This window comes from Pristiophorus japonicus, chromosome 3, assembly GCF_044704955.1.
Source record: "Pristiophorus japonicus isolate sPriJap1 chromosome 3, sPriJap1.hap1, whole genome shotgun sequence".
NCBI classification, from domain to species: domain Eukaryota; kingdom Metazoa; phylum Chordata; class Chondrichthyes; family Pristiophoridae; genus Pristiophorus; species Pristiophorus japonicus.
Genome location: NC_091979.1, coordinates 276309580 through 276333681, shown reverse-complemented (window position 1 = coordinate 276333681; position 24102 = coordinate 276309580). Strand labels below are relative to the sequence as shown.

Here is a 24102-nt window from a genome sequence, read left to right as displayed (position 1 = left end):
CGTTATTTATGTGCAAATGCTACAGCATCGTCAGGCAAGGGGCAGATGCGTGAATATCCAATTTGTACCCCTCAGCCGTTAACTTCATGAAAACGGCATCTCACTGTCTGCCTCACCTTTGACATGCATTGAATAGCGTAAAGTTGCTGTATTTGTGCGTAGATCCAAACTAAACTCGCCACACATAGTTAAGTCTTGTCCTTTCAAGTCTAAGCACCCTTTTAACGACGTGATAAGTGTTAATTACTGCCAGTCAACCTCTCTGGCACTGAAAATTAACTGTTACAGATAAATGTGGAGTCTCATTCTTTCAGGTATTAATTGTTGTTGGGCATTTAAAAAATTTTATATTTAAAAAAAAAATTACTTTTCCTTTCTGTCTCTTCTTCCTCTTAATCCAGTCTTTCTTTCCCTCTTTATTTCTCTTCCTGTCCCTGATTTGATATTAAATTCACCCACTCTAATTTACACTTCCTTCTCTGTCCTTGCACTGTTGATTTCACAATCCTTCGGTCTGATTGGCTAAGGAGATACTCGGATGCTTGCCCTGTTCTCTCAGGTCCCTCGCTGGCCCATTATTAGCTCGTACTTAAAGCAATTTGCCATCCACAAAATGTAAAAACCTAAACATGCAAGGGCAACTAACTAACAGCAGACGCCATTAGACGACCTGCTACAACAAAATCTGTGTCAATGTTTCCTTCTCTGGCGTGGTGCCAATTTCTTTCTCATTCCGCTTCTGTGACGTGCCATGGGATGTTCTGCTATGTTAAAAGTGCTATATAAATACAACTGGTTGTTGGTAACAATTTATTTTTGACAGATTATTTTATAAATAATTTACATGAAGTACGCTTAACTCTAGTAAATGGTGTGATTTGTTAGAGGTGTTTAAAATTATGAAGTGTTGGGGCAGAGTAGATAGAAACAGACTGCTGCCCTTGTTTTTCTAGGTGATGGAGGCCATGGGTTTGTGAGGTACTATCGAAGAAGCTTTGGTGACTTGTTGCAGGGCATCCTGTAGATAATATACACTGAAGCCACGGTACGCCGGTGGTGAAGGCGGGTGGATGTTTAGAGTAGTGGATGGGGTGCCGATCAAGTGGACTGCTTGGTCCTGAATTTAGGACATAACTTGAATGCTGTTGAAGCTGCACCCAGCCAAGCAAGTGGAGAGGATTTGGGGAGTCAGGAGCTACACCACGTGCCACAAAATACCCGGCCTCTGACCTGCTCTAGTAGTCACAGAGGCCGAAATTGCCCCTTTGCGCATTGCCAGTTAACACCACCGGTCGGCGATAACGGTGCGCACCGACCCCTTATCACCCGCACCGACCCCTTTGCGCCCCTCAGGGAAAATTGGTGTCCCAGCCGGCGTTAAAGGGGAGGTGGTAGCGCAGCAGCCGCCATTTCTTCTCAGTCGGCCCGACAACCAACATGCAGGCCCGTCCGACCCCCTCCCTGGTGGCCCAGTGGGCACCACTAAAGAGGCTGCAGAGTTCACAGTGGCTCTCCCCTTTAAAAGGGGAGGAACGTTGTGAGGCATCAGCGTGACGCGGTGCATTCGCGTCGTGCCCCGCGAGTGCTCTGTTAGCGCAACAACAATTTTTTCGTCCAAATCCGCGCCGGTGCCTGCGCATCCCGCGACGTCGCTAAAAAAACGCCTAATTCAAATTATGCTCTCCAAACCCAGTGCGGGGCAAATTCGGCCCCACAGCGGTTATGTGCTTGGTGCAATTGAATTACCAGTTAGTGCTCCCTCAGGATTTTGATGGTGGGGCACAAGATGATGGGGAAAATAGTTAGGCCTAGAAATTAGCCTCCTTCACTCCTCCCGTTATCGCCTTGGGGGTGGGGGGGGGGGGGTGGGTAATAACGGGGTGCTAACGACTTACCGACCAGGCGAGGCGATATAAATGACTCCTGCTAAGTTGGCCGGGAGGTTTGTGGCGGTAGTAAAACTTTGCGCCCGGAGATCGTGGCATCACTGCCGTGCGCATCGTCCCGGTAGCACCCCGGACCCAAACCTTGGTTCCGCCCCTGCAGCATTGCCGGGCGAAAACACCAACAGCTGCAGGAGGCATTGTTCAAGAGGCCGGGCGCTTCGGGGGCACAAGTTAAAGGGGAGGTGGCTGAGCTAAGTGTGAGAATTGTTGCAATGGTTATTTTCCGTTTTTTCACTTCTTCGCCGCGATCGATTAGCCTAGCATTCTGTTGGAGTGCATGGGGCTGATCAGGCCAGATCGCGGCTGCCGTCGGAGACCAGCTAACTGCAGCGATGGCACTTCCCTTTAAAGGATGGAAGGCACCTTGGATCGTGGCAGCGCCTTGGATCGCGGTAGCACTACACCACTACGGCCCCGCTTGCGTCCTTTAGTGCTCCAGGAAGTGGATCGCTTGTCTTAGCGCTCCACTTCCTTCCTGCAGCGCAAACACCAAATTTATAGAAAGCTGAAAATCATTCGCGCCTGGCGCTCATTTTTTCAACATTCAAAAGTTAGAGCCCCAAATGGGCACTCCTGAATTTCTCCTCCTTCGGCTCCCTCATGTTGGAGATGATCATTGCCTGGAACTTGTGTGGTACAAATGTTATTTGCCACTTAGCAGCCCAAGCCTAAATGTTGTCCAGGTCTTGCTGCGTGCAGGCATGAATTACTTTATTTTCTGAAGAATTAGTACTGGACACCACAATCGTCAGCAAACAACCCCCCTTCAAATCTTATAATGGAGGAAAGGTCATTGTTGAAGCTGCTGAAGATAATTGTACCAAGGACGCTATCCTGGGCAACTTCATCAGCAATGATCAGCCTCCAACAACAGCAAACATCTTTTTTTGTGCCGGGTATGACTCCAGCTCCTGGAGTGTTACACCATGATACCCTTTGACTTCAGTTTTACTAGGTCTCCATGGTGCCACACTTGATCAAATACTGCCTTGATGTCAAGGGGAGCTACTCTTGAATACAGCCCTTGTGCCCATGTTTGGACCAAGGCTGTAATGAAGTCTCGAGTTGAGTTTTCCTGGTGAAACCCAAAATGAGCATCATTGAGTAGGTAATTGGTAAGTGCCACTTGCTGGTGATTGGGAGTAGGCTGATTGGGCAGTAATCGCCCGGTTTGGATTTGTCTTGCTTTTTGTGTCCAGGATATAGCTGGGCAATTTTCCACGATGTTGGGCAGATGCCTGTGTTGTAACTGTACTGGAATAGCTTACCGAGTGACTCTGCTAGTTCTGGTGCACAAGTCTTCAGCACTACAACCGGGATGTAGTAGGGGCCCATAGCCTTTTCTATGTCTAGTGTACCCAGCTGTTTCTTGATGCCACATGGAATGAATTGAATTGGCTGAAGACTGGCACCTGTGATGGTGGGGACCTGAGGAGGAACCCGAGAAGAATCATCCACTCGGCACTTCTGGCTCAATATGGTTCTGAATGCTTCAGCCTTGTCTTTTGCACACAAGTGCTGGGCCCTGCAATCATTGAGGATGGGATGTCCATGGGGGCTCCTCCCCCAAGTTGCCGAATTGTCCACCACCATTCAGGACGGGATGTAGTAGAGCTGAAGAGCTTTGACCTGATCCATTGTTTGTGGGATCACTTAGCTGTGTCTCAAGCATGCAACTTTAGATGTTTAGCATGCATGTAGTCCTGTGTTGTAGCTTCTCCAGGTTTGCACCTCATTTTACGGTATGCCTGGTATTGCTCTTGGCATGCTCTTCACACTCCTCATTGAACCAGGGTTGGTCACCTGGCTTGATGGTGATGAAGCAGTGTTTGACTATGAGGTTACAGATTGTTGAGGTAAAAAGATAAAAGATTTGCAATTATTTAGCACTCTTCATGACTTCAGAACATCTCAAAGCACTTTACAATGAAGTACTTTTGAAGTGTAGTAACTGTTGTAATGTAGCAAACGTGGCAGCCAATTTGTGCGCAGCATGATCTGATAAACAGCAATGTGATAATGACCGGATAATCTGTTTTAGTGATGTAGATTGAGGGATAAATATTGGCCAGGACACCAGGGATAACTCTCTTGTTCTTCTTCAAAATAGTGCTATGGGATCGTTTACACCACCTGAGAGAGCAAATGAGGCCTCGGATTAACATCTCATCTGAAAGACGCAATCTCCGATAATGCAGCACTACCTCAGTGTCAGCCTAGATTTTTGTGCTCAAGTCTCTGGAGTGGGACTTGAACCTACAATCTTCTGACTCAGAGGCGAGAGTGCTACCCACTAAGCCACAGCTGACAAACGTTTCTGCTGGTGCTGCTGATGGACCACAGTGATCTGCGGGCACTACTGAACCACTTGTGATAGCCATTGAAGTCCCCCATCCACAGTATATTCTCTGCCTATACTACCCTCACTGCTTTCTTTAAGTGATGTTCAACATGGGGGAGCACTGATTCATTAGCGAGGGAGCTTGATAAATAGTATTTTCTGGAGGATTCTTTGCCCATGTTTGACCTGAAGCCATAAGACTTCATGGATTCAGAGTCAATGTTGAGGAATCCCAGGGCCAATTTCACCCGAATGTATACCACTGTGCCTCCAGGTTTGGGGATCTGTCCTGCCGGTGTGACAGGATACACCCAGGGATGGTGATGGAGGAGTCTAGGTTGTTTACTGATGGGTATGATTCAGTGAATATGGCTATGTCAGGCTGTTGCTTGACTAGTCTTTGGGACAGCTCTCAAAACTTTGGCACCAGTCCCCAAGTTTAGTGAGGAGCACTTTGCAGGGTCAGCAGGGGTGAATGTGTCATCGTGTCGTGATCCGATGCCTAGGTCTATCTGGTTTTATTTTTGTTATTCTTTGTAACGGTTTGATACAACTGAGTGGCATGATAGGCCACTACAGAGGACAGTTCAGAGTCAACCACATTGGTGTGGGACTGCAGTCACATAGAGGCTAGACTGGGTAAGCACTGTACTTGAGCATATAAATCTAGGCTGACACTCCAGTGCAGTGCTGAGGGAGTGCTGCATTGTCGGATGAAATGTTAAACCGAGATCCCGTCTGCTCTTTCAAGTGGACGTAAAAGATCCTATGACTATTTTGAAGAAGAGCAGAGGAGTTATCCCCGGTGACCTGGCTAATATGGACAGTGCACGCCAGCGGTCTGCTCCCCACCGGTACTTCGAAACCACCGGCGGAACTCAGCTGGGAAACTTTTCGCCGACCCGGTTCTCACCCAAAGCAGCCAATATCGTTGTGGAGCCGGGCGGTGAAGCACTGGAAATTCTAGCCCTTGGTCTACATTATTAACCTGTATTGTTGGTTGAACTTTCAATCACAAGCATGTGGATTGAATTCCTTCAGCACTGCTACAAGGCGCTGTGTAAATCTAGTGCAGTTAAAAACAGGTTCTGCAAGACTGACTTATCTCTTGTATCTATAATAGGTGGCAGAGAATAAAATAAACTTTTATTGATCAGCTATTGATGGTTTCCAAAGTAAATTAGGAAGGTTAGTGAAAGAACAAGTCCTTCTACTGGGGAAAATTGAAAGGAATAAGGTCCACTATCTTTAAGGGTTGTCAATCTAATGTATTGTAATGTAGTTTCTCTGTGAATAACTTCCTCATAGTCTATTTTCTGAAGTAGGAAGCAGGAATCTGATGGTTGAGAGAAAACACAAGAGTTTGCACAATGAAAGTGAGCTCCCAGTGGTCCTAAAGGAACTATAAAAACATTTAGCGGCAGCCCAACCACCGGGTGTCTCCAATCCGGCGAGATCGGGCGGCGAGGGACAAGGGAACCGGTAACAAACGCGGCGCAGGGGGTGGCGAGAATCGGTGGACCGGTGGGAATCGGCGGGCGGCAAGGACCAGCGGGCAGAGAGGACAGGCAAGAATCATGCGGACGGCATGGATCGAGGGAATCGGCGGGCAGCGAGGATCAGAGGACCGGCAGGAATCGGTGGGCGGCGAGGTCCCAAGAAAGGTTCAGCACGGGCCAACAGCGAGGCCAGGACCCAGGTAAAGTACAGCACTGACGAGCAGCAAGGCCAAAACCCAGGGAAGGTTCAGCACAGGCCAGCAGCGAGGTCGGGACCCAGGAAGGTACAGGATGGACCAAAAATGAGGTCGGGAGACCGAAGCCAACCTGGCGAGGTTGGGACACGAGGCCAGCAGCGAGGTTGGGACACGAGGCCAGAATACGTGTGGTCGCTAGTGTCTGCCGCAGGGAAAATCATCGCAAGAATCCTCTTCAATCATCTCCTCCCAGTGGCTGAAGAGCTCCTCCCAGAGTCGCAATGCGGACTCCGCCCACTAAGGGACACAACCGACATGATCTTCACCGCGCGACAAATCCAAGAAAAATGTAGGGAGCAACATCAACTTCTATACATGGCTTTCTTTGACTCTGTCAACTGTGAGGGATTATGGAATGTCCTTCTCAAATTCATCTGTCCTCAAAAATTTGGCACCTTCCTCCGCCTGCTTCACGATGACATGCAAGCCGTGATTCTTAGCAATGGATACACCACAGACCCAAAACAAGTGCAGACCTGGGTCAAGCAAGGCTGGGTCATCACACCAACGCTCTTCTCAATCTTCCTCGCTGCAATGCTTTATCTCACCTTTAACAAGCTCCCCGCTGGAGTGGATTTAATCTACAGGACAAGTGGGAAATTGTTCAACCTCCAGTCCAGATCCAAAGTTGTTCCAACCTCTGTCATTGAATTACAATATGCAGATGACGCTTGCGTTTGTGCACACTCAGAGTCCAAACTCCAAACCATCGTTGACACCTTCACTGAAGCGTACGAGAGTCTGGTCCATACATTAAACATCAGTAAGACAAAGGTGCTCTACCAACTGCCCCGTCCACACAGTACTGCTCCCCGATTATCAAGATCCATGACGAGACCTTGGACAATGTGGACCACTTCCCATAACTTGGGAGCCTACTATCAGCAAGGACAGACATCGATGATGAGGTCGAACACTGCCTTCAGTGTGCCTGTGCAGCATTCGGCCGCCTGAGGAAAAGAGTGTTCGTTGAATAGGTTGGGCCTATACTCATTGGAGTTCAGAAGAATAAGGAGGTGATCTTATTGAAATTTATAAGATAATAAGGGGGCTCAACAAGGTGAATGCAGAGTATATTTCCACTCATAAGGGAAACTAAAACTAGGGGACATAGTTTCAGAATAAGGAGCCGCCCATTGAAACCTGAGATGAGGGTTGTAAATCTGTAGAATTCTGTGCCTCAGAGAGCTGTGGAGGCGAGGTCAGTGAATATATTTAAGATAGACAGATTTTTGAGCGATAAGGGAATAAAGGGTTATGGGGAGTGGGCAGGGAGGTGGAGCTGAGTCCATGATCAGATCAGCCATGATCTTATTAAATGACGGAGCAGGCTCAAGGCTCCTGCTCTTATTTCTTATGTTCTTATGGGCTAGAGTTTCCAAACAATCCGCCAGCATCCGATTGCCGCCCAAAAGACCGCTAAGATTCCCAAAATTATTGCCTGCGAAAAATTCCCCCCAAAAATGAAAAAAATACGCCCAGTGAAAAAAATGGCCGTTACACCCCGATTTTCGGCGTAAAAATGGAATCTTGGGCCGACTGGATGGTTCTTAAAGAAAATGGGCGATAAATTTACAAAAAATTTACACCGAGGCTGCGGGTTGGGCCTAGGAGGGGAAAAACACAAAAAATATTTTTCTAAAACATAGTAAAAAAATCATCATAACATTCTCAGGACCTTTTTCACTTAAATCACTACAAGAGAATTTTAAAATAATTAGTAAAAAACCAATTACTTACCTTTTTCTTGCAGGGCTACTTACCTACTGCCCAGTTCCGCTGATTCTCGTGGGCATTTTTTTTTTCAACTTACCTACGGCTGAGCCAAAAATTGCACCAGGCAATCTATGGACGGTGCACGCCGGCGCTACCCTCCCCAGCGGTACTTCGACACCACCGGCGGAATTCAGCTGGGAAATTTTTCACCAACCTGGTTCTCGCCCAAAATGGCCAATACTGCCGAGAAACCGGGCACTGAAGCACTGGAAATTCGAGCCCTAGTTCTTATGTAAGACCAGAATTTCAAACCCGGCACCAAGCTTGTGGTCTACAGAGCAGTAGTGATACCCGCCCTCCTATATGCTTCAGAGACATGGACTATGTACAGTAGGCACCTCAAAGCACTGGAGTAGTACCACCAACGCTGCCTCCGCAAAATCCTGCAAATTAATTGGCAGGATAGGCGCACCAAAGTCATCATTCTCTCTCAGGCCAACAGCCCCAGCATCGAGGCATTGACCATGCTCGATCAGCTCCGATGGACAGACCACATTGTCTGCATGCCTGATACTAGACCCCCGAAACAAGCACTCTACTCCGAGCTACGTCACGGCAGGCGGGTCCCTGGAGGGCAGAGAAACGCTTCAAGGATGCCCTCAAAGCCTTCTTGAAAAAATGTAACATCCCCACCGACTCTTGGGAATCCCTGGCCCAAGACCGCTCAAAGTGGAGGAGAAGCATTCGAGAAGGTTCCGAACTCCTCGAGTCTCTTCGACGGCAGCATGCAGAAGCCAAGTACAAAGAGCGGAAGGAGCATACGACAAAACAAGCACCCCACCCACCCATCCCTCCAACCACCACCTGCCCCACCTGTGACAGAGACTGTAGATCCTGCATTGGTCTCATCTGTCACCTTAGAACTCATTTTAGTGTGGAAGCAAGTCATCCTCAACTCCAGGGGACTGCCTAAGAAGAAGAAGATAAAAACAGTGTTTCCTTATGGACACATTTCATGCCAGTCAGCTTATTAAATCAATTTTTTTCTGTTTACTACATAAAGTTTTCACATCTTATCCAGATTAGTAATTTAAATGGAAATATAACGTAAGACAGGAAAAAAAATTAAGAATTTAGAAGGAGCAAGTTTGTATTAATGACTTTAAACAAAGTGAGCCTGAAAATCCAAAGATCTTCCAGAAGAAGAAAATGATCTTCTGGAGCTCATCTACACTCTTCTGGATACTAATATGCCTCATCCCACTGGACATATTGGCCTCTAAACATACCCCAGTTGCCAATGAGGCAGGAGAAGCAGGAACTCCCAGTGTACGGAGTTCTGGCTCCACCCTCACCACGTCACTAGTCTTGTACGGGGTGCGCTGAGGCATAGGTTGTGACAATGTTCCCTGTAAGCTGCGCTTTGTCCTGCATGGCCTGTTTCTTTTAATGCACGGTCCCTTTAAATTTCTGCACATGAGCAGTATTTACAATGTAAAAGCTGGTGAGCATAGGACCTTTGAGATTACTGTACAGCTACGCACCTTAGGGGGAACTTTGGGTTGGGACCCAGCATATTTGGGTCCGTGCCATTCCACCATAGTGGGAGTCTGCTGCAACAGCTGAGTAAATTCAACACCAGTAGATTATTCCTTTCATTTTTTTTTGCGCCAATCTTCAAAAATGATTTCCTTCTTGATTACACCTGCTCTGAGATTAGATTGTGTATATTCAGACTGCTGTTTAAATGAACTGCATTCAACTGAGTTATTTACTGCAGTGTTTCCAGGTGTTTCTTACATTGAAAGTACAGGGACTGTAAATAACATTACCAACATATCCATTTTCTAAATAACTGTAGAAGGAACAGTACATCATATTTGCCATCATTTGATTACCCTCAACCTTGGGAGGGATGGAGATTATATATGGTCAGTCATACTTGTCAACATTTGATCACGCTAAACCAAAACTGGTGCAGGATGTAGAGACTTCACAGGTGACAAGATAATGGCCATAGTTAGTCAGATTTGCCAACATTTGACAGTTCTAGATATGGATAGATTGGAGAGATGAGGAGGGCAGTGATAGGGAGAAAAGTTAGATTGGTCAGAATTATGCGAGGAAGAAGGATGACCAGTATATCAGGAAAATGGTATGGGCCGGAATTTTCCTTACCTTGGTGGGTCCGGTGCGGGCGGTGTTTGTGGCGGACCCTGCTGCTGGCTGCATCCCGCTGTACAAAATGAACTTACCTTAATGGGGCCTATTAAGCCCGCCCAGCGCGCTACCCGGCCCAATTAGATAGAGCGGGTCTGGTAACGTCATTCATGACTTAGACTTGGGTGTACAGGACAAAATTCCAGAATTTGTAGATGACACAAAACTAGTGAGGAGGATAGTGATACACCTCAAGAGCACATAGACAGGCTTGTGGAGTGCACAGACATGTGGCAGATGAAATTTAACACAGAAAAGTGCGAAGTGATACATTTTGGTAGGAAGAATGAGGAGAGGCGATATAAACTAAAGAATACCATTCTAAAGGTGGTGCATGAGCAGAGAGGCTTGGCGATATGTGTACAAATTGTTGAAGGTGGCAGGGCAGGTTGAGAAAGCAATTAAAAAAGCATACTGGATCATGGGCTTCATAAATAGAGGCATAGAGTACAAAAGCAAGGAAGTTATGATGAGCCTTTATAAAACACTGGTTCAACCTCAATTGGAGTATTGTGCCCAATTGTGGGCACCGCACTTTAGGAAGGATGTGAAGGCCTTAGAGAGGGTGCAGCCAAGATCTTCAAGAATGGTTCCAGGGATGGGGGACTTTAGTTACGTGGATAGACTGGAGAAGCTGGGGTTGTTCTTAGAATTAGGGTTAGGGTTAGAGAGAAGGTTGAGAGGAGATCTAATAGAGGTGTTCAAAATCATGAGGGGTCTAATCAAGAGAAACTGTACCTATTGGCGAAAGGGTCGAGAACCAGAAGACACTGATTGGCAGAAGAACCAAAGGCGACATAAGGCAAAACTTTTTTACACAGCGAGTGGTTGGGATCTGGAATGCACTGCCTGAAAGGCATGGCTTTCAAAAGGGAATTGAATAAGTAGCTGAAGAAAAACAAATTGCAGGGCTACGGGAAAAGGGCGGGGGAGTGGGACTAGCTGAAGAGAGCTGGCACGGACTCAATGGGCCGAATGGCGGCCTCCTGTGCTGTAACCATTCTATGATTCAATGACGCATTCTAAGTCGGACTCCTTAAAGGGACCCATGGCCACGTTAAATTTTAAGTTTAATCTAACACAATGGATATTGAATCTATACTCTACAATAATATAAAAGTTATATATGAGTGACAAATAAATATTTAAATAATATTAACATTAAGTAATATGACTCCATCTACAAATACAATCAGGAACATAATTTAAAAAGTACATTCATTGGGATGTTATTGGTGCATTAGTCACAAATCTGTAGACTTTTGTATCAGTAACTGGTACAAATAAAAGATGTGTGTATAGATAGGTAAGACATAAAATTAAGCAGATTTAAATTGTAATTGTAAAGGGGTACATTTACAATCTTATGCAAGTTCAGCAGAAGAGCTGCGGAATCCCTGACACACAGTGTAAGTGGTGCTTACGTGTTTCTGGGATTTCTGCAGCTCCTCCGTTGAAGTCAACAATGGACAGTGAGAGAATCTCCGCAGAAATTCACTCTAAAATCTCAGACTGAAAACTTACAATAGTCATAGTCAGTGACTGAAAGCAAATTGAATACTGAAAGCAAATTTGGTGAATCGAATAACTAGGGCTGTAGAGAGGGCTTTAAACTAATTAGTGGGTGGGGGGGTGTTCAGGTGAGCGGAAATTTTAAAAGTCAAAGAATAAGGAGAAGGCAATAGAGCAGGGTAGCACTGGTGGAAATGAAAACCAGAGCGTGACAGGAAGGTACAGAATGTATAAAGTTAAAAGTGTATCAGAAAATGGCGTCAAAGCAGGAAAAAATGGTTAAAAAAAACAAATTTAAAAGCTCTTTATCTGAATGCATACAGCATTCGAAACAAAATAGATGAGTTGACGGCACAAATAGATACACAAGTGTATGATCTGATAGCCATTACACAGACATGGTTGCAGGGTGACCAAGGCTCAGAACTAAATATTCAGAGGTATTTGACAATTCAGAAGGACAGACAGAAAGGGGAAATACTTTGGTTCCGTCTTCACGAAGGAAGACACAAATAACCTTCTGGAAATAGTAGGGGACTGAGGGTCTAGTGAGAAGGAGGAACTGAAGGAAATCCTTATTAGGCGGGAAATTGTGTTGGGGAAATTGATGGGATTGAAGGCCGATAAATCCCCGGGGCCTGATAGTCTGCATCCCAGAGTACTTAAGGAAGTGGCCCTAGAAATAGTGGATGCATTGGTGATCATTTTCCAACAGTCTATTGACTCTGGATCAGTTCCTATGGCTGGAAGGTAGCTAATGTAACACCACTTTTTAAGAAAGGAGGGAGAGAGAAAACGAGTAATTATAGACCGGTTAGCCTGACATCAGTAGCGGGGAAAATGTTGGAATCAATTATTAAAGATGAAATAGCAGCACATTTGGAAAGCAGTGATAGGATCAGTCCAAGTCAGCATGGATTTATGAAAGGGAAATCCTGATTGACAAATCTTCTAGAATTTTTTGAGGATGTAACTAGTAGAGTGGACAAGGGAGAACTAGTGGATGTGGTGTATTTGGACTTTCAAAAGGCTTTTGACAAGGTCCCACACAAGAGATTGATGTGCAAAATTAAAGCACATGGTATTGGGGGTAATGTATTGACTACAGCCTCACGGTACTGGCAGAAAAAAAGCAGCTTTTGGCACCACAAGACTGGAGCAAGATTTTTTTCAGTGGAATTTTGCCATCGGTGGGTATCATCGGCAGTGTGCGCTCTTATGACGCACTTAGGACGGATCAGCAGCAGCTGTGTGGTGGGGGGGAGCAGATCATCACCGGAATACCACAGGAGTGGAAGTTTTTAAATGGCTGCCATTACTCGAAAAATCGGCAGCCATTGCACTCTGCAGCATGGCCACCGATTTCCGGCAGTAATAGGCCTTAAGGGAAGGGGCAATTTCAGCCCAATATCTCCTTCTTTGGCTCAGTCTTAATTTTTGTCTGATCACACTCCTGTGAAGTGCCTTGGGACATTTAACTATGTTAAATGCACTATATAAATGCAAGTTATTGTTCTTGTTGGCACCACTAACCCATTTAAGTTGGATTAAGGTTTATGCAAAAATAGCAGAAAAATAAATCTCAAGACAAACACAGCTGAGGTCCATTGAGTGCTATGTGAAAGCTTCAGGACCAAACAACTACATAAAGAAAATGTGAATGCAGCACTGGAATTAGCTCCAACCTGATTTAATTATCGTCTTTTTCTTTCTTTCAGACCAGCACCCAAGAAGCCTCAGCAATACAGTAAAATTAACCGACGTTGTTGATATTGAATGACAGAAGAACTTTACCTGCCAGCATCTGACCAAACATGTTTGCACTATATGAGAATTCTAAATGGAGTTAGTCCTCTTATTAACCAGCATTGCGAGTAGGAATGGTTCTCTATATATCCATATCTGTGCCAGCATTTCTTGACTGTCTTGGGCAAAGGATAGCAAGGTTTAGGTGATTGCCAAGCTGTTCTTTTCACCCTAACTAGTGAAAGAAGAAATAATCTTTATATGTATATAGTTGAGAGATGCTGGTACATAGACTATCAATCTGTTTTATACAATGAAAGTGATCCTGCCACCCCACGATCATTAATATCTCATGGTACCACAATGAATCTTAGCAACATGCTGTAATAGCTTCATTGTACCCCATCACTGGCTTTTTTGGTGTAATATTCTGCTTCCACACTAAAAATGCATTTTATTCATTTTTTAAACTAATATGTCATCAGAGCAAATCATTCAGACAGTCAAAGCACCAAAATGTATTAGTGCCTTCACTGTATAAACAAGCCACCACATGGACATAATGCACTTGTGTATTATGTGATCAGACCCACTCATTGTGTAAGTGTTGTATGACAGCAGAACATACACGGCATTCATTATATCAATCAAATCTCTGTGTGACTTACGAATCCACATGGCATTTTAATTTAACAGAAGTGCTGCATGTGTTAATAGTGGTTGAACCAATTGTTTGAAATGCAACCTTATACTGTAAATAAGAGGTAAGCTCACACCACAAAGGTTGTGATCAAATTAGCTGGCGCTCAACATATTCTTTGTACTATAATAGAACTGATAGATAAAGGGACTCTGAGCTCCTGTTTTTGGTGCTGTGGCTCCTTATGGTGCTGTGTACTTGCTCAGGTACGTGTAAATTATTAATTTATGTTGAATATTTATTACAATGCAGTGCACTGTGGTAGACACTTTTACAGTAGCTGAATTTTCTTAAAGGAAAAATTCTCAGTGTCATAATTGTGATCATTTTCAGTGAAAACATTCTGCCGAATTGCAACTTAGCAGAATAAATCTATTTGCTCTAAAGTTACTAGGGCACCAATAAACACAATGTGCTATTACTTTTAAACAGCAGGAATAAAAAGAACATTCAGATTCGGATGAGGAATTCAGCACAGATTGGACTGATTCACAGAATTCACGTAAATCAAATCACTGCATTGTTTCCTTTTTCAGGTCAACCATTTTGTAAAATGATTTTTAAAAATTCCAAACTTGTTATTAGTGTCTGATGTAGTTTATTGATTAAACTATACTCACATTTTTGTAGCATTTACATATACTAGAAGGTCAGCTAGCCACTCAGAGCTCTTATTTTTAAATGAAATGTATGTAACATTCCATTTAAGCTTGTTCAAGTTTGTTGTATGTTTTAGGTTTTACAGGGAAACACTTCTGCAGTTTGTTTTCCTGTGCCATTGATTCAAGATTATGCTTGTGAACTGTCCATTATTCACTAAACTCTGTGTTCAAATAATGCCCTTTGTGTCATTAGTTATTTCGTACATCATCATGCTTTAATCCTTTGAGATCACACAAGTAAGTTTATAACAAAATAAAGAACAGAATTACATTTATTCAGTTATTACCTATAACTGTGGTAGAAAGGAGATACTGCAAGAATCCCTCCTACCATATGTGAGTTATATTTATTAAATAATTATTGATATTTCCATTTATTACATTCTTGTAAAAATTTGAGTGACTACTTTTATTGCTTGAAGAGCGTTAAGAATGATCGTGTGCGACAAAGAAGGAAGCCAAGGATATTTCAACTTTCCTTATACACAGCAACCTACTAAATAAATAGCTGGAATTGGGAGAGTTGACACGCATAAGCCAACGCTCTCTCATTTTATTTTGACTATCAAACAGTCTTGCAAATTTAACAGCGGAATTAGATATTTAAACCAGCCTCATAACAACCTATTGGAATATAATCCACTGTAGTGAAGCAAGTGGTTCTGCATCAGTACTGAAATTTACAAGTTGCAATCTTTATAGCTTTTAAATAGGGCATCAGGAGTGTAGGTAAAGTACGTGGGCAGGATTTTCATTGGGCTTGTGCCTCTGTTGGTGCTCCCTGGGAGGATAGACGCACCAACGTCAATGTTCTCGATCAGGCCAACATCCCCAGCATCGAAGCACTGACCACACTCGACCAGCTCTGTTGGGTGGGCCACATTGTCGCATGCCCGACACAAGACTCCCAAAGCAAGCGCTCTACTCGGAACTCCTACACGGTAGGTGATCCCTAGGTGGGCAAAGGAAACATTTCAAGGACACCCTCAAAGCCTCCTTAATAAAGTGCAACATCCCCACAGAGACCTGGTAATCCCTGGCCAAATACCGCCCTAAGTGGAGGAAGAGCATCTGGGAGGGCGCTGAGCACCTCGAGTCTCATCGCTGAGAGCATACAGAAAACAAGCGCAGGCAGCGGAAGGAGCTTGCGGCAAACCAGACTCCCCACCCACCCGTTCCGTCTACGACTGTCTGTCCCAATGACAGAGACTGTAATAACCGTATTGGATTGCACAGTCACCTGAGAACTCTCTTTTAGAGTGGAAGCAAGTCTTCCTCGATCTCGAGGGACTGGCTATGATGATGATGATGATTTCTGGCTGGGCGGCCAGCTTCCAGCGCTCCCCCAGGAAACTTAGTGCCGGTTTTGTGGGGGCGCTGAGCAGTACCGCCTGGGAGCGCTGAAATGGTGTGCAACGCCCCCGGTTTCGACAGCGCTATGATTTTTGTTTCACGCTGACCCTGTAGCGCCCCGTAGTGGGACCAACTGGGAAAGCAGGTAGTCCGAGCTGTTTTGGCGGCAGTGAGGGAAGGAATGACTACATGAGGTAAGTGCGATTGTTTTTATTTGTTTTATTTTTGCGATTTATTTTTATGTGGGTTCGGCAAGGTATTGGGAATGTTTTTTGTGGTTTTTTTGCTCAGCCGGCCTAGCGCCCTAAGAGAGGTGTGGAACGCCTCCTTTAGCGCTCCGCTCCACACTCAGGGCCCAACTGCTGAAGTCTGTGGCTGCAAATGCAAACCATTTCCGGCACAAAATGTAAAGCCCGAAAAAAGCCTCCAACTAAAAATTCAGTCCAAAGTCTTTTATGTCTCCTATAGAACAAATCTTAACATTAAAAATAACTCAGCCCTTTATCCTCAGAATACTGAACCATAAATAGAATAAGATGCTAAGCTTTTTTGTCTCTTGTAACCTGAATCCTAAAAAAAGATACTTGTCTTTTACGTCTCCTGTATACTGAATCCTAAAATAAGATACTTGGGGCTAAAAATTCATTATAGCCCGGTTTGAGGCGGTGACACCGCCTGGTTGCTAACTTTAGTGCCGCCGATGTTTACGGCTTCCTACTGGAATATTGGTTTTTAGCGCCCCAAGAGGGGAGTGGAGCGCTAACCCTGATCCCTGGGGCGCTATTACGGGAGCGCTGCTGAAGTTCTGGCGCTAGGAAACCGGCTTCCTAACACCTAAAGAGGAGGTCAGCTGGAGCACCTGAAAACTGAAAGAAAATGCAAAGGAGATTAGAAACAGTGCTGAACACCTTTGAGAGATACATTAGTACAAATACATTCCATTTTAACCACCCACCTGCTCACCCGTGGAAATATCGCCCCGGCAGCTTCTTCAGGGCGCCTGCTTACCCTGTCGGAATAGTGCCAGGCACTACGGCAGGCGAAAGCATTCAATTTTGCGACTGCAGCGCTAAGGGGGCGTTGCACATTCATTGATGTCACCAAGTGGGTGGCGCTCGAGTGCGCAGCGCTAACGCTTAGCGCCGCCGGTAAACCTCCACTGAAGACGCTCGATCGGTAAGAGCTTAGCAGTCCATTAGCGCTCCTCTCAGATGCTAACGGGTGAGGCTAAGCAAACAAGGTTTTAGTCCTTAGTTGTTTCTGAATCCTCTATAAAAAATCCTGATGCAAAGTAGAAGTAAAAAGAAAATTATGAATGCTGCAAATCTGAAATAAAGACAAAAAATGCTGGAAATACACAGCTGGTCAATCAACATATAAAAACTGTATCGTAGTGTCCCCAAATGCATTCAGTATAAAATGTCCTCATTTATTTGAAATCAGTTTTTCTGTCAACTGATCTGCTCCTTCTTAACACAATTAAAATTGTATCTAATCATATTTTCTACTTCCTACTAAAGTCCAGAACACATTCCTTAATTTAAAAAATACAAGTCCAAAAAATGTCTTCATAATACATAACAACCGAGAAATGTCTTGCTTAATATAGTTAAAAGCACTACTATATTGGAGCACTAGCTCAAGGGATGTTCAGAGGCAGATGTATCCCAGGCCATTGTTATGAGGCTCCTATCAGCCCGCTTCAAAACAGCACTGGCAGAAGCTTGGCACACCCATCCAACTCCTCATGGACAACTGATATGTAACCCAGAAAGACCAGTAGAAAAATAAAGGTGTTTAAGAACATAAGAAATAGGAACAGGAGTGGGCCATACAGTCCCTCGAGCCTGCTCTACCATTCAATAAGATCATGGCTGATCTGATCATGGACTCAGCTCCACTTCCCCGCCCCACTCCCCATAACCCCTTATTTCCTTATCGTTTAAGAAACCGTCTCTTTCTGTCTTAAATTTATTCAATGTCCCAGCTTCCACAGCTCTCTGAGGCAGCGAATGCCACAGATTTACAACCCTCTGAGAGAAGAAATTTCTCCTCATCTCTGTTTTAAATGGGTGGCCTCTTATTCTAAGATCATGCCCTCCAGTTCTAGTCTCCCCCATCAGTGGAAACATCCTCTCTGCATCCACCTTGACAAGCCCCCTCATAATCTTATACATTTCGATAAGATCACCTCTCATTCTTCTGAACTCCAATGAGTAGAGGCCCAACCTACTCAACCTTTCCTCATAAGTCAACCCCCTCATCTCCGGAATCAACCTAGTGAACCTTCTCTAAACTGCCTCCAATGCAAAGTATATCTTTTCGTAAATATGGAAACCAAAACTGCATGCAGTATTCCAGGTGTGGCCTCACCAATACCTTATATAGCTGTAGCAAGACTTCCCTGCTTTTATACTCCATCCCCTTTGCAATAAAGGCCAAGATACCATTGGCCTTCCTGATCACTTGCTGTACCTGCATACTATCCTTTTGTGTTTCTTGCACAAGTACCCCCAGGTCCCGCTTTACTGCGGCACTTTGCAATCTTTCTCCATTTAAATAATAACTTGCTCTTTGATTTTTTTTTTCTGCCAAAGTTCATGACTTCACACTTTCCAACGTTATACTCCATCTGCCAAATTTTTGCCCACTCACTTAGCCTGTCTATGTCCTTTTGCAGATTTTTTTGTGTCCTCCTCACACATTGTTTTTCCTCCCATCTTTGTATTGTCAGCAAACCTGGCTACGTTACACTTCGTCCCTTCTTCCAAGTCGTTAATAAAGATTGTAAATAGTTGGGGTCCCAGCACTGATCCCTGCAGTACCCCACTAGTTACTGGTTGCCAACCAGAGAATGAACCATTTATCCCGACTTTCTGTTCTCTGTTAGTTTGCCAATCCTCTATCCATGCTAATATATTACCCCCAACCCCGTGAACTTTTATCCTGTGCAGTAAACTTTTATGTGGCACCTTGTCAAATGCCTTCTGGAAGTCCAAATACACCACATCCAATAATGGACTCCAACATTTTCCCAACCACAGATGTTAGGCTAACTGGTCTATAGTTTCCTGCTTTTTGTCTGCTTTTTGTCTTTGCATCCTCACAAAAAATAGAGGGAATCCTGAAAAATATTTGTACATTTTAACACTAATAATTTATTGCCAGTAACATTTCCAGCTTCAGAAGCACAATTTAGTCAGCGAATAAAAAGTGAAATGGAATTAGTTTGCCTTTGACCCTGGCAAAAGGCAGTCTCTGAATTGTCTTCCAAACTCTTCAAGCAGACTAATCACATTCTAGAGAATAGAAAGAGTACATAATCAATACATAAAAGCAAAAATTAACAATTATTTTGAAAATAAAATACTGATCCATCATTGATCACAATGAGTTGTGTAAATTACCTCTGTGCTAAAAGATTTGGCCATTTCCAGGATACTCGTGCCATACTGGAATCAAACATAGAGACAAAAGGATTTGTATGTCGAAAAACTCTGTCATATTGACATTTTTTCTTTCAATACCATTTATAACCTGCAGTGTTAATAAACATGATGCAACCGATTCAGATCTTCAGGGACATGTACACTCCCATCAACTCTTTTATGAAGGGACTGAAAAGATAATAAACATTCTTCTGAAACTTCAGAAATCCAACCAGATCCCACGCCTGCAACTGCAGCTAGGTACTGCAACTGCCATCCTGCCATCCAATACTCCTCTATTCATCTGAAATAACAACCTACACGTGTAGTCCCAGCCAGAGCAACCCAGCCTGAGAGCCCTTTTCCCCTGGCCACACCCCTTCTCATGAAGGGGACAAAAATTCCTACCCAACCTATTTCCCCAGTGTTATGCTGTACTCTCAACCGACATCATGGCAGACGTGTACCAGAAGGCCCACAGAAATTCGGGGCCTCAATATTCAGTCTCATATCATATAATTCCTCTTCCCAAGAGAGGCTGTCTATTTAAAGCATGAACATTGCAATACCTCATTTGTTACATAAGGATCAGCCCCATTTTCCAGCAGCAGTCGGACGAGGTTATCGTGGTTGTTGATCAGTGCAACCTACAATTTTGAATAAATAGTAAAAAAGAAACCTATGAAACTTCAAACTTCAATGTGAGACTTCAACAATATAGTAAAGGACATGACTGACCTAACCAGATCTGACCAGAACCAGATTTGGTCATTGCTGACTAGGTCAGATCTGCAGCAGTTGAATATGAAGAAACAAAGGTGGGCACTGTACCAGGGATGTGGCGAGGATGGGAGATTGTGAGAGCCTGGGCATCAAAACTGGGGGTAGTGGCATTGTAGAAGGTGGATGGTCAGGAGAGGGAGTTGGGAGCTAGAGTGGATGCTGGGCAGGGAGCTGTGGATGAATTTCACAGCATAGAGAGTGAATTTAAAGAGTTGGAACATTTAGGAAGATGTGGACAACAAAGTAAACAGGGAAGTGTACAGGGTGGGACTGAGTGAGGACAACAGCAAGGAGAAGTCAGAGGAGAGTAGGCAGGGGTAATTTAGATAAAAGGTCGAAATCATTGAGGCTGAGGAATAATTCAGTATAAAAACTAAACGATGACAACAGGGAGAAGATTTTAGCAAGAAAGTCACCAAGAGGATTTGGAGGGTGACAAAACAGTGAGATTTTAATGCTGCACACACTCAGTAGATTAAATCTACCATTTCCAAATCACCATCAAAGAGAAAGTAGCATATTTGAGAGTCCATTATATAGGCAAGGTATTTCTAGGCTTTTCAAAGTGGTAGTAAGAACAATCTTTGATTAATTTTCTACATTTTAAAACACAATTAGTCTACAGATCACTGGAAGCAGGGAACAGTATAACAACAACAACTTGTATTTATATAGTACCTTTAACACAGTGAAACATCACAAGGCACTTCACAGGAGTATTATAAGATAAAACAATTTAACACTGAGCAGCACAAGTAGAAATTAGCGCAGATGACCAAAAGCTTGTTCAAAGAGGTATAGGCAGGGAGTTCTAGAGCTTGGGGCCACCAATGGTTGAGCGATTATAATCAGGGTTGCACAAGAGAGCAGAAATAGAGGATCGCAGACATCTCGGGGTGGTGTTGTGGGGTTGGAGGAGAAACATAGAAACATAGAAAATAGGTGCAGGAGTGGGCCATCCAGCCCTTCGAGCCTGCACCACCATTCAATAAGATCATGGCTGATCATTCCTTCAGTACCCCGTTATACTGCATCTGCCATGTATTTGCCCACTCGCCTAACCTGTCCAAATCACCCTTCAGCCTCTTAGCGTCCTCCTCACAGCTCACACCGCCACCCAGTTTAGTGTCATCTGCAAACTTGGAGATATTACACTCAATTCCATCATCCAAATCATTAATATATATTATAAAGAGCTGGGGTCCCAGCACTGAGCCCTGCAGCACTCCATTAGTCACTGCCTGCCATTCTGAAAAGGACCCGTTAATCGCGGATTCTCTGCTTCCTGTCTGCCAACCAGTTCTCTATCCACGTCAGTACATTACCCCCAATACCATGTGTCATGTATCTCACACTACTGTACATAACTGTATCTTACCATGCTATACATGACTGTAACTAGATATGACCTGTAACCACAAACTTACCTTACCACCAGGGGTGCACTTGCAGGAGACAATGGATACCTGTCCCAGACAGGTATATAAGGACAGGTCTTAGGCAAGTGTGGCATTCGAGAGCTGTGTAATAAAGGTGCAGGTCCTGAGTGACCTTGACTTCAGCATGTGCCTCGTGTGAGTCTGTACTGCAGGGACAGGACTTTACAGTGGCGACGAGTTACAGGATTACAGAATCCACAGAATGGCGACCAACGGCTCAGATCAAAAATACAATGCTGGAGATAATTGGGAGGATTTTATAAAAAGGCTCCAGCAAAGCTTTGTAACCAAAGACTGGTTAGGCGACGATAAGGCAGACAAGAGAAGAGCCCATCTCTTGACCAGCTGTGGCTCGAAAACATACGCCTTAATGAAGGACCTGCTGGAACCTGAGAAACCAGCAAGCAAGTCGTTTGAAGAGTTGAGCACATTGGTAAGAGACCACCTGAAGCCAGCGAGCAGCCTACACATGGCCAGACACAGGTTCTACAACTACAGATGCTATGTGGGCCAGAGCATACCCAACTTCGTGGCGGAACTTCAGAGGTTGGCTAGCTTATGTGAGTTCTCCAATGAACTAAGGAGAGAAGTACTGAGAGACTTTTTTATTGAAGGAATAGGCCATGCAGGCATATTCTGAAAGCTCATAGAAACCAAGAACTTGACCCTAGAGGCAGCAGCACTGGTTGCACAGACATTCTTGGCAGGAGAAGAAACAAATTTGATCTACATTGCGGGTACGACAACTAACGAAACATCGGAACAAGGGGTTCACAGCATGAAACAAGCCGCTACCCCCACACACAGACAAAGGCAGGAGAGCAGGCCCTCAACAGCAGGCAGTGGCGCCAGAAGCCATCAAGGGCCACATGAACGGCCGTTCACACATCATCAACCCACAATGTGAGCAATCAACTACAAACTGAGAGAAGCTCAAGAGAGATCAGCCAGATGCAGCTCATCCTTTGGAAACAATGGAAGCGGTCTGTGCTGGAGATGTGATTTCAGCATGTTGTTTGCAGAAACTGCGACTATACAGGGCATCTGGCCCGCATGTGCAGAAAAACGGCAGCTCGACTGGTATACGAATCAAAAGGGTCGGAAAGCGGACCAGAAGACGGTGGGGACAGTACCCGGGACACCGAGGTACAGCGGGTCAACAGGATCAATGGCCACTGCTCTTACAACAAGACGCCATCAATAATAATGAAGGTCCTACTCAACGGGATACCTGTCAACATGGAGCTGGATATGGGAGCGAGTCAATCTCTCATGAGTGCTCAACAATTTGAACAGCTGTAGCCGCACAAAAGAGACAGACCAAAGCTCACAAGGGTCGTCCCAGTCCTTGGCAGCGCCATGCTCTCAGTCACACTCAAAGGGACAGTGAACCGACTTCCCCTGTGGATTGTCCCCGGAGATCTCCCAGCACTGCTGGGGAGAAGCTGACTGGCAAAACTAAACTGGAAATGGGATGATGTTCACGCCATGTCGTCAGAGGAACGGACCTCTTGCTCAACAGTTCTAAGTCGATTTGAACATCTCTTTCAGCCAGGTGTAGGCACCTTCAAAGGGGCTAAAGTCAAAACCTACATCACACAAGATGCTAGAGAGCTGTGCCCGATGTGATGAGGGAAAAGATTGAACATGAACTGGACAGGCTTCTGCGGGAAGGCATTATCTCACCCGTGGAATTTCGCGACTGGGCAAGTCCCATCGTCCCAGTCATGAAGCCTGATGGATCCGTACAAATCTGTGGGGATTACAAATCTACCATAAACAGAGTCTCCCTACAGTACCAGTACCTGCTGTCCAGAGCGAAGGACTTCTTTGCCACATTGGCTGGAGGAAAACTTTTCTCAAAACTAGATCTCACATCTGCGTATATGATGCAAGAATTGACCGACGATTCTAGGCTACTCACCACCATCAACACACATCAAGGCCTTTTCATGTACAATCGATGCCCATTTAGCATCAGGTCGGCAGCTGCTATATTCCAGCGCAACATGGAGAGTCTGCTCAAGTTCATCCCAGGGATGGTTGTATTTCAAGACGACATACTTATCACAGGCAGGGACACCGACTCCCATCTCCGCAATTTGGAGGAAGTACTAAAGCGGTTGGATCGGATAAGCCTAAGAGTTAAGAAATCCAAGTGCCTGTTTCTCACGCCCGAGGTTGAATTTTTGGGCAGAAGGATTTCCGCTGATGGAATCTGCCCAACAGAGTCCAAAACCGAACCAATTCGCCTGGCACCCAGGCCCCGGAATGTCTCAGAACAGTGCACCTTTCTCGGGCTACTCAATTACTTTGGGAACTTTATGCAGAACTTAAGCACGCTGCTGGAGCCTCTCCACGTGCTACTCAGAAAGGGGTGCGATTGGTTTTGGGGGGACGCCCAGGAACGCGCCTTCAATAAGGCACGCAACCTTCTGTGTTCCAACAGTGTTTTGGCTTTCTTTGATCCAGTAAAAAGCTAGTTCTTACACGTGATGCA

General features: G+C 44.7%; 2 protein-coding genes across 4 annotated transcripts in view; one reads left to right on the top strand and one right to left on the bottom strand.

The window, feature by feature from the left end:
- The window catches only part of LOC139260303 (disintegrin and metalloproteinase domain-containing protein 12), a 482943-nt gene extending 468169 nt beyond the window's left edge, over positions 1-14774 (top strand). For all 3 annotated transcript variants that reach the window (XM_070876752.1, XM_070876751.1, XM_070876750.1), the window contains exon 23: positions 13210-14774. In XM_070876752.1, the coding sequence (XP_070732853.1) occupies positions 13210-13261 (52 nt within the window). In that variant the 3' untranslated portion in view covers positions 13262-14774. The remainder of the gene's footprint in view (positions 1-13209) is intronic.
- Positions 14775-19176: 4402 nt separating this feature from the next.
- Positions 19177-24102, bottom strand: part of fank1 (fibronectin type III and ankyrin repeat domains 1) — a 94625-nt gene continuing 89699 nt past the window's right edge. The window contains 3 exon segments of the mRNA XM_070874012.1: positions 19177-19251; positions 19360-19404; positions 19950-20027. Of these exon segments, the coding sequence (XP_070730113.1) occupies positions 19177-19251; positions 19360-19404; positions 19950-20027 (198 nt within the window).